The 14,844-nt window shown below is 33.5% G+C and overlaps 1 protein-coding gene across 7 annotated transcripts in view; it reads right to left on the bottom strand.

Annotated features, from left to right (window-relative positions):
- LOC117121328 (prominin-1-A-like) overlaps positions 1-13,654 on the bottom strand; it is a 60,659-nt gene extending 47,005 nt beyond the window's left edge. For 6 of the 7 annotated variants that reach the window (XM_033266480.1, XM_033266476.1, XM_033266479.1 and 3 more), the window contains exons 1-2: positions 13,542-13,654; positions 12,185-12,439 (exon numbers count right to left, since the gene is read on the bottom strand). In XM_033266480.1, coding sequence (XP_033122371.1) covers positions 12,185-12,416 — 232 coding nt within the window. In that variant the 5' untranslated portion in view covers positions 12,417-12,439; positions 13,542-13,654. Of the gene's footprint in view, positions 1-12,184; positions 12,440-13,387 lie in introns of all 7 variants that reach the window. The other variant, XM_033266477.1, reaches the window with a different exon arrangement.
- Between the last annotated feature and the right edge of the window lie 1,190 nt (positions 13,655-14,844).

Genomic DNA, 14,844 nt, shown 5'->3' with positions numbered 1-14,844 from the left:
ATTGTAGTTTCACAGGCAAATAGTTTTCAGACACTTGAAGAGTTTCAATCTTTAAATAAACAGGTTGAGGATGTTTATATACAAACTGAAGTTTCGATATTCTCTACCTTGCCATAAAGATGATGGCAATGACAAATTCTTCTAAAATAAAAGCCAGTGAAAATGTCACTGTTTAAAGATTAACACAATACAATTTATTTTATATACAAACTTTCGCTCACACACTGGTTTAATGCAAGTACTTTCAGAATAAATTACAAAATAATAGATTGAAAGAGGAAGGACATAAAACAAAAGGCAATGCATAATAAAAGAGGAATGGCAACATGGTTATACAAAGAGAATACAACTACTGTATGTAGGGCAGTTACTGTGTCGTACAACCGTGGTATGACGAATCCAACTCTGCTCGTTGTGAGCGCTAGACATGAAAGACATGCATATAACATGAAAAAAAGAGTTTTGCAAGGAAAAACAGCAAAAAAAAAAAAGAAGAATAAAACAACAGAGACCAAAATTACATACAAGCATCTATAGCAAGCAGAAACTTTACCTATAAATAACAGCGTCATAATGCAATTATCTCTATTTAATCATGCACAATTCACTCCTCAACACAACAGGCATCATGAATACCATGTGGCTATAGTATAGGCCTATAGAACAACAGTAGAGCATAGAACTGCAAGTGGACTGGTTAGAGTGCAGACGGGTGGTAAACAAACCTATATTAAATGGAGTTTGTGAGTGTATTGTAAAAAAAAAAAAAAAAAAAAAATCGGGTCGGTGGCCTTTTTGATGGTAAGGAGGGGATGCTAACCACTTATTTTATTTTACATGGCCTAACGCCATCTGCTGATTGCCGGTGGAAGTCTGAACGGATCGTCATTAAAAACAATCCGTTGTGCATGCGTCATAGCATTGCGTTCTTCATGGAATTGCATCAGCAGACGACCGTCAAATGCAGTAAGTGCCCAGCTGGAGGCAATATAGTCATCCTATATATCTAATTACTTTGATCACTTAAAGTAGGCCTACTGACTTGAAGTGAACAACTAGAATCAAGTCTTTACTAAATTAAGGGACTGAATATTCCCACTTGCAAGTTGCACCCCAAAAGAGCATTAAAAAATTTGCTGACCTTTCACTTGATTATTTTCAACATGGAGAAATAAATTTTCAACATGGTCTATAAACTAACCCTTAAATAAAAGATGCTACTTTTAAAATTTTTATCACAGGATAGGATGGAAATGCTACCTATAAAGTCTCTCTTTTATGTATGAAGGTTGTGAGAAATATTTTATAACAGGCCAACCTATATCCAGCCCAATGGCAACATTAACAGGGAGCAGAGGTTCCATCTCCTGTTGTCAGACAGGCCAAGAGCCACATCGGCCATAAAAAAAACTTTTTTAATTCTTTGGGCATAATACATTATAAAATATCTCAGAAATTAGCTAAAAAATGACCCAAAATTGCTTATTTTTTCTAGGTGATGACAAGGGTGTTACTCCACTGTTCTCCGCTAAAATTGTTTGACCTCTGTTGGACTGTTTAGCCCTTGTGAATATAAAGAGACGCTGCTACACATTTTAACCAAAGGAGAAATGTAGCCACCTTTAATAAGTAATCACCTATGTAAGCCACCTTTAAAAAGTAATCACCTATGTACATTATTGAATATTCCCACAAACACATTTCCTGATATACAGTAGTACCGGTTCACCACAAACATGGTCACACCATTAACAAACGACATAAGGAAATGTACACAATGAATTCCATTTTGAATCATAACAAATCAATAATCGGAATTCGTTCATTTTACTATGGTAAAGTACAGTAACACAAAGGACTTTTAAAATACTACAATACCATGCCCAAAATTAAACTATCCAGCTGTCTTTACAGGGCATTAAAATAAAACTGCAGGGCACATAATACCATAAGATTTCTTTTTACCTACAGCTGAATCTAATGTACATTGTATTTCAATCTGTTGATATACATTCAGTGGCAGATCCAGGAATTTGAAAAAGAGGAGGACCCAGGGAAGGACTTATATATTTAGGTATATTTATTGCAAAAAAAGAATCGCACATACAAAACCGTCTATTGCAGCATAAGCTGAATTGAAAGACTGGAAAATTATTACAGTAGAACCTCGATTTTACGTACGGTACGGGACCGCAGGGCGTACGTAAATCGGGGGATTCGTAAAATAGAGGTTGGGTTAAATGTGTGGTAACCTTTGACCTAATACGTACATAACGCTCAATATACGTATGTATGAACGAACGAACGATGTTACCTAGCTAGGCTAGACCTAGCCTCTAGGCCTACAAATAGTGTTTTTATTCATCACTTTACGATGTCATACAATACAATACAATACAATACAAATCTTTCTTTATTCTGAATGGCTCTTTCAATACAATAAAGTACTGGTCTCCCAAGAGGTCCAGATTTATAGGAACATTACAAGAAAATAAAAGAAAGGTAAAAATTTAAAGTAAAAACTATGTACAATAGAAATTATAAAAGATTTTTAAATTCAATTAGACTAAGCAACTTAAAATTTGTGCGAATATGTCCCTGTCTCTTATACACATCTAGATGTGTATAAGAGACAGGAATCAAGTCTTTACTAAATTAAGGGACTGAATATTCCCACTTGCAAGTTGCACCCCAAAAGAGCATTAAAAAATTTGCTGACCTTTCACTTGATTATTTTCAACATGGAGAAATAAATTTTCAACATGGTCTATAAACTAACCCTTAAATAAAAGATGCTACTTTTAAAATTTTTATCACAGGATAGGATGGAAATGCTACCTATAAAGTCTCTCTTTTATGTATGAAGGTTGTGAGAAATATTTTATAACAGGCCAACCTATATCCAGCCCAATGGCAACATTAACAGGGAGCAGAGGTTCCATCTCCTGTTGTCAGACAGGCCAAGAGCCACATCGGCCATAAAAAAAACTTTTTTAATTCTTTGGGCATAATACATTATAAAATATCTCAGAAATTAGCTAAAAAATGACCCAAAATTGCTTATTTTTTCTAGGTGATGACAAGGGTGTTACTCCACTGTTCTCCGCTAAAATTGTTTGACCTCTGTGAGACAGCGGCTAAGGCAGTTGACGGCAGCCCCCTTGAAGTTAGGCTGTGTTAGAGTTAATTTGCGTATTGGGATGTTACGCTTAACCATAATTTTCATGTCTCAAATAGTATGGAGAGACCCTGTCTCTTATACACATCTAGATGTGTATAAGAGACAGCATCACAACATTCCATGACTAAATTCCAATCTTGTTTTTTAACAGTGTCAATAAAATCATTCTCATTAAAAAATTTAAAAGACCTAGAATTTATTGTTTTTGGTTGACCTTTTATTTTCTTAGATTTGCGAAGTAAGTAAATTAATGAATGGTCACTTATTCCAAGACTATAAACTCCTGATTCAGAATACTTCTTGGGATTTGAAACAAAAATAAGATCTAATATTGTTTTACTTGAATCAGTGATTCTCGTACTCTCATTAATTAGTTGCTTTAAGTTACTATGATTTTCTAAGTTCTTAATTTTAGTTTGATTTACCTTTTTGGAAATATCAAGGTTGAAATCTCCCAGTACAATTACTTCATCATATTCATATGTATAGTATTGGAATAAATTATCAATGTCTGTTATGTAGTCTATGTTGGCACTTGGGGGCCTATAAACTGTTCCAACAAGAAAAGGCTTTGTATGTGGTAAAGACATTTCAATCCATAGACTTTCAACATTTTCAGAAATGTTACTTGTTACTATTTTATGTGCAATACTATCTTTAATATAGCACAAAATTCCACCTCCTATTTTGTTTTTCCTATCAAGTCTGCAAATATTATACCCATTTATAGTAAGCTCTGTATTATTAATATTCTCATCAAGCCAACTTTCAGTTAAGCATAGTATATCAATGTTATTTTTATCTAAGAGTACAGTAATTTGATCAACTTTGTTTCGCAGGCTTTGAACATTTAGATGAGTAATTTTAAGGCCTTTACCTAGATACATATCATTGTTTATTGAGTCATTAAGAAATGGTAATTCAGATACAGCATTTTTTATAAAGCAGGAGTAACACCACCAATTGCCAAAGTTATGTTTATCCTTAATTACACAATTTACATGAAAATCTAATAATTTATCCTTAATTACACAATTTACATGAAAAGTCATAATAAAGTGTTCAAATAAAACCATGTGTTTAGTGTTTTTATTCATCACTTTACGATGTCATAATAAAGTGTTCAAATAAACCATGTGTCTAGTGTATTATTTCATCACTTTATATCTTTCTTGATATTGAAAATATTGTAAGATTACCTATACGACAAAAGTATAACTTGGAAATTCCTCTTCATGCCTATTCTAAACAACAGAGCTGTGGTGTTGGCTGGGCCTGTTGAGACAAACTAAGCCCATGTGCGCTGCACTGGGCGAGCCAACCAATTAGCGTTCCTGTACGTGAAACAGCAACCATGTGCACTGCACTGGGCGAGCTAAACAATTAGCGTTCGTGTACAAAACTATGCCTACTCAGCTTCGAAAATGCGACCAGACAAATTTTTCCATGGTTTGCCACACGAAGCTAAGGAGGAAAGCAATTATTTTGAGCACCATCAGTAGTTGTTCATCTCACTCAGTTCACATGGTTTTAGATTATAACAACCCGGTATTAGACTCAATCAACGTTGCTGTTTAATGAAAATATGTTGCATTATTTTTTGTTTATTGTTATAGTCTTTTTACTTATGGTTGCTCTGAAAAGGGCCGTTTGTTTTGAATATTTTCGGGGTTTTTGATGACGTCATCGTCGATACGAGGCGTACGTAAAACCGAGGGTTCGTATAACTGGGGTACGTAAAAATGAGGTTCTACTGTACAAATATTGGCCATTAAAAATTTACAAATCATTATGAACTTTAACAGAAGGGTGATCTAAAGATTACGATTATGGCACATCTAGATGGCCGGAAAAGGCTCAGACTTAAATTTGAAAAGAATTTTCTTTTTCTCTCCATTTTTTATATAATTCTTAAAAAATTAGGGGGGAAGGGCAGTCTGGCTAGTCCCTCCCCCTGAAATCCACCACTGACAAGTACCAATAGCTTATGGCAATAGATTTCCTACCTAGCTGTCTCTACCATTATTATTTCTTTACATGAAGATAACTCCAAGTTAAACAAAATGAGTTCCGTATCTGCTCATTTAATATTTTAGCTACCACCTCAATTCTTGTAATATTTTGGTGGTTTTTTTTCATAACAAAATAATTTATGTTCTGACAAACAGTGTTAACAGCGTAAGGCCTTTTACTTTTTTAAGGCTATGTTCACACACACGGCGTAAGGCTGGCTTAAGCCTGGCGTAGCGTACGCCTTTGTGTGTGAACTAGGCAGTGGCGTTGTTAAAGCCACTCACTACGCCACGTCCTTGGCGTTATTCTGCAGACCCCAGATTAGCTAACGCCACTGAGCTAACGCCAGTGATGCTTCAATGATTTGACCTCATTTCAAGAGATTGACCAATCATGATTGCAATATAATATTATTATAATAATATTATTATAATATTATTAGCTACTTTGGTCTATTTTCTGTGCTCTCTATAAATGAAATGGTAAAGGGGTTCCTTTTCTATTGCATTAGTGATAATGTATATGATTTATTGATTGTGTTTTGTAAGATATTTTAACCATTTAGACTGTCTATTAAAACATGCAACATCAACAATGCTAGCTGAAAAATCAAAAGTAAAATTGTTCATTTAAAATACAATAATCATATAAGTTCACTTCGAACAATTCACAGATTTAAAAGTTTTCATGATGCACTGTTAATTTTACTACTGTTAACACGTACATTATTTAAAACTATTCCACTCCACATAGGCCTATATTACTGCTAGTTTAACCATGGTTTAACGAACGCCGTTTGTGTGAACACTTTGGAATTTTAATCCGTGGATTAGCTTACGCCTGGCGTAAGCCACGCCAGTCTAACGCCGTGTGTGTGAACATAGCCTGAGTGTTTGGGTGGGAATGTTTGTTGTTTCCTATTTCTTTTAATAATAATTAGAACAAGTTTACAGTAAATTTAACACCAAAGCAATGTTTACATTAATTAAGTAATGCAATAGTATCTCAGAACCTGTTCAGTGGTGTCTATTTCACTTGTGTTTTTTTACTTGTCTTTTTAACAGCTTTGTTTTGTAATGCTTTTTCATTTTGAATTCTTTTGTTTTGCATTCCTAGTTAATTTTAACTGTTAACAATGGCATCACAACCTTGTAGAATACCACCTTCTGGGTGAGACAAGCTTTTGTGTTAAAATAAAATTTTAATAATAATAATAATAATAATAATAATAATAATAATAATAATAATAATAATAATAAAAATCATTAATAGAGTTTTTAATGAAACTGAAATAAGGTACTAGCATAAATTTTCAATGTCACAGTATACTATGAAGGCTCTACAAGAATAAAGCCATAAAGCTTACCTTTTAAATTAGTCCTCCTATAGGTTAAAATGTTATAAAGAACTATGTTCATTGATCTTTAAGTATTTATTTATTGCATCTAGCCTTTAAAAACTGTTGAGTGTTAAACCAATAAAAGTTTATAAAATGCAGACAATTGTATGACCAGGGAGATGTAAAAAATAAATGACAATAGTATTTGATAATGCAAACACATTCAAAAATTTCTAATAATCAATAAAGGACTACAAAGTTTATACAATACATACTATTATTTGTAGGTTTATATGCATTGGAGAGAAGTTTAAGAATTAAATACAGAAGATTACATTTGTAAAGGACATAAAGTAGATTACTGGATGAAACACCCATAAAACACAGAACAGATGTAATAAAATTTTCTGGGTTTTTTTTTTGTTTTTTGGAATTTGACATCAAACATTAATAATGCATTTCATTCATTTATGGTGATCATTCACTTTGAAAGGATGGCTCAATGGCTTAAAGATTGTAAGTTTGAGATGGGTAATGAAGAATTCTGTATAACCTTTTGCATTTGAGAAAAATAATATCACTTCTCATCCCTATGTTTCCATATTTGCTGGCCTTTCCAATAGAAAATCTCACAGCAATATTTGTAAGAAAGGTCTATGGATTTGTATATTTCACTGTTATATCATTCTTACACTTTGGCTAGTCTAGATCAGATTCCATCTTAAATAGTGTTAGATAATGAGTAACACATTAAAATGCTGACACTATTTCCAAAACGGTAGCTTCCATCTGTTTACACAAATTATTTTACTTTTATTCAGACAGTGTCGTATAACGCGATTCATCTTCAGGGACAGTTTTTAGGTTGTCATGAGAATATTAAACTTGTTTAATATTCTCAAGACAACATACTGCCTAACACCACTGTCACTGAAGCAGACCTATGGGGTATGTGTTTTACCCACATAGACCAATGCAACAAAAATCGCGTCGGGGTGTGCCATACAACACTGTCTGTGTTGGCCTTGAAATGTAAATTTTTATTTGAAAAAGAGTAAAAATATCTGAAATCAATGAATATATGACATACCTAGAGGCAGACTTAATTTGTGAAATGAGAACTAACTCTAGTTGCCATGGTAATAAAAGATGGACCTTTAAATGTAAACATGTTCTGCAATCCCAGTTACCATAGAAGCAAGAATTAGCGTAATAAACCCAGTAGTAATAACAACTTCCAATACATAAAATAGGTTAACCAATTCTAAAGCATGCATTAATGGATCAAAATATGCACAAATATGTTTTCCTTTTCCAACACTGTTAAGTGTTGGAAAAGGAATGATCATTGACAATACTTAGAGAAATTAAAATTTCTCTAAGTATTGTCAATGATCATCCCTTTGTTTAATAAAACGACATAATGGATGACTTGTTTTTAAAGCAGCAGGAACATCTACTTAAACAATGCTTGAAATGAGAGATGTAAAATGGAACTTGAAATAAACAATAAAAGTTGATAGACACTGATGATTTGAATCCTGGCAATCACTTTTTATTTTGGCGACAATGAAGAAATGAAGATGATCAGCCTATTATAAATGATTATAGTAACCATAGAAATTATAATTGAGGTGTTTTACAAAAACTTCAGGCGAATGATCAAGAATCATAATCATTTGTTATAAGTACCGACTGTCGATTAAATGCCCCCTCAAAAGCCTCATCAGGAATAAACGCTTCGCTCGAATAAATGCACTGAGGCCTCTATTTTTGGGTCCGTGCAAGGCTCTGACCCCAGAGCCTCACTGCTGTTCTTATTCTTGTTACCAAAAGTGTCCAGCATCGCCAGTTTTGAACGGACATGCAGGAAATTTTGTATACATAAACCAGGTGATTTCTAACAAACGTTCATCAGCCTTTTTTAAAGTTGGACCCCAGGGTTCCCCCTATACCTACAAAACAAAACTGGGGTTTTGGCAAGGACTATACATTACTGCCATTACTACTAATTATGACACTCCTAGATGGCCGGAAATGGAACTCTCATACCTAAATTCTAATTATAATTTTCCGTTTTTTCTTTTTTAATAATTTTTTTTTTTTCCATTTTGAAAAATTTAAGGGAGGGGGTGGGTCGGCTCGGCCCCACTTAAATCCGGCTCTGATTATTATGACGTCATTGCGAGATTTCGTCAACGTAACACTGGAGCTACAAGTAAACTTGTGGTATCACTAATTAAATAAATCGAAATAGATAGACCTGTCCGTGTAAAAGATTGTATAATTATTGTTTAATAACAGAGCTCTATATAAAATTCAATTGACTAACTTAAATTTTTTGAAATTTGGAAAAACAGGAACCTATGTATGCAGATAATATTGAACACTAGTATACGTACGGGTCATAATAATATACTAAGTAATAAATCATTTATAGTTGAAATTGTGCACTTTTGTTTGTAAAAATATTCCATTTTTACTCGGTTTTGGTCCGGAAATACGTACCGCACTTGGAAAAGTGAACAGACAAAATTCATGACAGTCATGTATAATTGTTATTCTTTCCATTCGCTTTGAAATGTGGGGTTTTAATTATAGAAGATTAGTGAAAAGTGGGGGGGGGGGCAATTGATATGATGTCCCCCTCCCCACTTTGAAAAGTGGAGATGTGTCTCCCTGTCCCCTACCAATCGACACCCATGCTTGTTTTCCTGAATAAAGGCTCCCCTAAATGACTAAAACAATCTAATGGCAGCAACATCATTCTCAACACATTCTATTAATGTTCTACTCCACTAGAATTACATTCTTTCTAACCTGATTGGGATCAAATTTTTATTAGTATACAGTACATACTCCAGTGGCTGAACTATGGAGGGATGAAGGAGACAAAGTTTGCTGAACAAGGTAAAAAATAAAGCCTCATCTTAGGGAATTTGTGGAATCACTCATTGCAAAAATTGATTTTTAGTTATTAATACAGGGTTAAACAGTGCTCGCAGAATTATGAAATATTAGGTTGCCCTTCGGGCAACCAATATCTCAAATTTGGTTGCCCTCACAATTTTTTACTTGCCCACCCTCTATTTTGAATTATTTTATGACATTATTCAATTATTAAATTATTCAATTATTGCAGATAGGTTTTTGGAGTATGGAAGTGTGACAAGTTTTCTTCGCGGTACACCGCAAAGTATAATTGTAAACAATCACCAAGTGTAGTTTAATGTCAGTGTCAAATTTATACGATCGGGATCGAGATGGGCCTTGCCACAAAGGCAAATTAATTAAATATTTAATATTTATTTTACCCAGCAGCAGCATCGTCGGTATCATAAGTTGATGACGGCTTGAAACATTTTAGAAACTCATGTTATCATAGAAAGGACAGCAGTGTGAAGCGTTTGCAATGAAAATCAAAATAAAAGTGACTAGGCCTAGACCAAGAAAATATGCAGAGTTTATCTCCTGTTTAGCAGTATCAGCGGTGCCTACAAAAACTTTCAGCATCTTCGAAGATAAGCATTTATTTCATCCAGATAGGGTTTTGGAGAAGAAGTGTGAAATTTTTCTTCGTGGTACACCGCAGTCAAATTGTAAACAATCATCAAGCATAGTTTAATGTGTCAAATTAATAGGCCTACGATCGGGATTGAGATGGGAATTTCCACAAAGGCAGATTAATAGAATATTCAATAATTATTTTAAGTACTTAATTAATACGGTACACTAATGGACCTTCGATTTATTGCCTACAGCGTGGTGTGATGATTGAAATGTACGCCTAAAGTTAGTAACAATTAACAACAACTTACGACTGTGATGAGATCATGACCAGTGCTTGGTGCATGAATGAAGTACTACGAATGCGTGTAACAAAGAAAATAAAGTTAGCTGGAGCACGTGTACTTTGAGAGCAGTGCTCAGTAGGTTAAATCAAGGCATAGATTGCAAGTCTACGTAGATCGTTGGTAAATTATTCATCCAGGGAGGAAATCTAAAATGTTTTTGATATTCGGGGTTTTGCTTTTCTATCGTCTGTAGGCTATATATGCTGATTTAATGGAATCATATGCAGCTAAATCTAAGGGCCCTACTGTATAATATATTGTACATCATATAAACAATTAATACCTACTATTAATTATTTATTCATATTTATATTATTATTACTTATTATTGTATGCATTATTCGAACGTGTTCCGAAGTAACATTGAATGCAAATTAAATGTAAAATTATTATAAATCTATGGAACATTATTATTTATTATTATTATTATTATTGTTATTGTTATTATTATTATTATTACTAATGTATTTTATTGATGTATATTATTATTATTATTATTATTATTGCTACTACTATTACTGTTATTACATCAGTTATTATTATTATAATCATATTGAAAAACGGAGACAACATAATTCAGCATTCTTTATTACAAACAACCAATCGATTTAATTGCTCATAAAATTCATACATAACAAAACACAAAAAAAAAACATGAATGTAAATAATTTAATGAATTCCGATTTTATTGAATTACCATCATAGTAATAATAATTCAAAGTTACAAATAATACAAGATCAGATTGTAAATGTATTCCCAACTCGTTTTATATCTGTTACTTCAACCAGTACAACGAGTTGGTATCTCCTCCATGTTTGAAACAAGAGAACTGCTTTTGCGCTAGACTAGTTGGGTTTTTGTACAAAGGATGCCGCCAGCTCAAGACAGGCATGGGAAACTCATTCCAACGAGTTGCCATACGTTCGATTGTACACAAACACATGTATTGCTGCATTTTGTTGTTGGCGGTCGTACGTCTCTATCTTTGGCTGTCTGCCACGATCGAGAGATAGCATTCCATACTACCGAATTTTCACACAGTTTATTACACACACACAAACACAATCTCGGTGGCTTGGCCATTCGTTCTTATGTGACTAATTGTGTAGAGTATAGTCTGTATTTCAGTGGCTGCAAAACATCTGATATTTTAGAGGTTGCCCGTCGGGACCTACCCTTTTAAATTTGAGTTGCCCAACGTAAATTTTTGGTTGCCGCGGGACGTCGGGCACCCGATTCTGCGAGCCCTGGTTAAACAGTAAAATGAGGGCTATAAAATGGAAGAGAATCATTTAAGTCCAACATCTCGTTATAAAGTTACAGGAGTTTAAACATACAGCTGTTTCAAAAACAATATTTAAGAAATCAGCCTTCATACAGTAGTTTATGATTTCGGGCATTTCTTAGGCAGAAATCATCACCAAATTGTAAAAAATTGTTGTTTTAGCATTGAAAATGGGGAAAATAACAGCATAGCATGATGTATAGATATTATATAAAGTTTAGTTTAATGCAATAAAATAGATTTCCAAAATTTTGACATTCAAGAATGTTTTGGTCATTATCTCCAAAACAGGATTTGCGACGAGTGACTGGTTTGGCTTGTCTTTGCCACATTTGCAGAAAAAAATCTGATAGAGTTAAACCAGGTTTTATTATATTTTGATTTAGTATGAGCAATTGGATACATTAATATGTATGACTGATATTAGCTATAAAATGATATGCATCACTGAGTCAAATACAGTAATATGTCAATAAACAAACAATGGTATAATAGAATACAGGGTACATACCATATGGTGGATCACCAGGTGATATAAATTTCAGAAAACCATCTATTGAATTCCATGTTGTCGTCAATGGAAACTTTGGATCAAAGTCTATGTCATTGTAGGATTTTCCTGTCGGCAATGGAGCCCACGTTATTGTTCCATCATTATTTTCATTTGAGGTTGTTGACACATCATGAACAGACAACAATGCAATGACTACTAAGAGGAGATGAGATTTATGGAGGCACCTCATCTTTATGGCTGTACCAGGTATAGCTATAAAAATTAAGGAAAGATCAAATTCAAACCATTTCTAGTCTATAGCTCACTTTAACATGACTTGCTTTTACATACCGTATTGAATTTTTTACTTTGTAAATTTAATTACAGTATGTAGTAGTCCTATGTTTAAATAATACCATACAAAATTATCATTTTGGGTGGCAGTGATCTTTAAATTGAATTAAGGGAACATATAAAAAATGATTAGATTTATCACTCTTTAAAAAAAAATGAGATGAGGATGGACGTTTTTTTTTCTCTTTTTCTTTAATCGGAAAAATAGAATATTGTTTTTTTTTTATTGATGAGGAAGGGACTGTTTTTACTTATTGTAGAAGAATATTGTAAATATTGTATAAATACTGGTTTAATTTTATTGTTTTTTAAGAAAAATATGTTTCCAGTCACAAAATTGCATTGTTTTTTTTAAGCTCTTGAAATAAATGAAACTAAAAATTGTTTCTATTCCCGCATCAATATTTCACAAATTGTTGACGCGGGCGGGAATGACAATCTAATTTTTCTAGGCCTATGTGTCCTAAAATGAAAATATAAATTAGGCCTAGGCTAGGCCTAAATCTTAAATATCATAATTGAAAGACATTAAACTTAACCATTATTAAAGAAAGTTTTGTAAATTTATGACAGGCTAGTGTTGTTTGTACCAACAAGATAGTATATTGTATAAAATATTATTGACAATGTTCAGGTAAGCTTGGTCCCCTTTCCTCCTAGCTAGGCATATGTTCTAGGCCAAATTAGGAAGTTCCTCCTCATATACTCGGTATCATCATTACCCCGATGCAGCTAGACGTGTTACCTGACGGGCCTAGGCCTAACTTTCTCAATTCAGAAACAGGGCAGGGGGTGCCTACAGCTCAGGCTAGCCCTTCCTTCTTTGTCGACGTCCTCACTTTCTCAATTCGGAAACCGTAGACTTACCTTAGACTTGGTATGTACTAGTAGAAGTACAGCGTGGAATTGGAAAAGGCTCAAGAGATAAAGTAATAATTAATGAAATATTAAAATAACTTAGAAAAGCCTGATAATTTCTTCTTTTATTTGAGAAAAATTGTGAACAACAACAATCACTTACTCGCCGTCGTCGGTATTCGGTAAAAGCTGTACTCAGCAAACAAGACATACAGTCAATCAACTGCATACATGTATACAGTACATCCTTGTTTAACAACAAACAACCAATCACACCTGTCAAAAAAAGTAAGGTTGAGGGCGCAGGTAATGACTTGGGTTATTAAAATAAAAGAGAATGTTTTTGCCGTTCAATTTAAAATTTTGTTTATTATCATTTGGTAAATTTAATTTCAATTTATTTTTTTTTTCTTATACTGGGTTACCTATACAGTAAAATATGAATGTTTCACAGAGGGCCCAGTATGTACAGTATAAAACATTAAAAATCACATGAATAACAACACAAAACAACTTATGAAAATAAAGCAGTATTCCAAATTGAGTACCCCTCCAATAAGTCTTCTACCAGATGCAGTTATGACTTTTGGCAGAGAACTGGATCTGGTTGTACAGACAGTAACAGCCTCAGCAACTATGGAAATATTTACGAAAGATCTGCTCGGAGATCTCTGCAACAAAATCGTTTACTTGATCATGCGTGAAAGTAGTGTCATTTTTATGTTGGAATAATGAAAATATTTTCCAACAACAACATGGTCGAGGAACTGACGTCTGGGTTTTCAACTGACTTGGAGCTCACTTGAATAACGTATCATGACTTGAGCTGTTTTAAAGCTAAGGTGACGGCTTAATAGATTTCAGATATCCAATGATTAGAATGAGGACCAATAATTAAATTATTATTAGTAATTAGTTTCTGATGGATGGAGACTGATACATATGCCATATATGATGGATTGCATCCGATGCAACTAATCAATTTAATTATTGCGCAAAGAGATGGTAATTTTCGTCAATATAGGGTACCTAGACCAAGTATTAGGTGTGGTTTGACACACCAATGTCATTCACGGACTATTTTTTAATTATTCATTCATTTTTTATATATGTGATTTTGTGAGAAGTTTAACGTAAATACGCCTTTTTCACGAATCGGTAGACATCTTGAAGTGATGACAAACATTGCGAATCAGCGGTGCGTAACCAACAAAAATAAGATAAGCTTTTGGGCGGATGTTTTGACATCATGTTATTTAAAAAATCATAACTCTATAACGGAGCGTCGTATCCAAAAAAAATTTCCAGCAAAATGTTCTTAAAAGACTAGTCTACACCACAATATGATTGAAAAAAAATTGAAAAATTGTTTTGACCTCTGAAATCAAGATTGAAAAATAAAAGCCTATCTCAGTAGTGTATTAAAATAGGTATATGCATTACAGTGCTGTAGTACTAGTAATACT

The sequence above is a fragment of the Anneissia japonica genome, unplaced genomic scaffold (assembly GCF_011630105.1).
Source record: "Anneissia japonica isolate Jap-2015-1 unplaced genomic scaffold, ASM1163010v1 scaffold21_len1647178_cov195, whole genome shotgun sequence".
Lineage (NCBI taxonomy): Eukaryota > Metazoa > Echinodermata > Crinoidea > Comatulida > Comatulidae > Anneissia > Anneissia japonica.
This window is presented reverse-complemented; position numbering and strand designations above follow the sequence as displayed.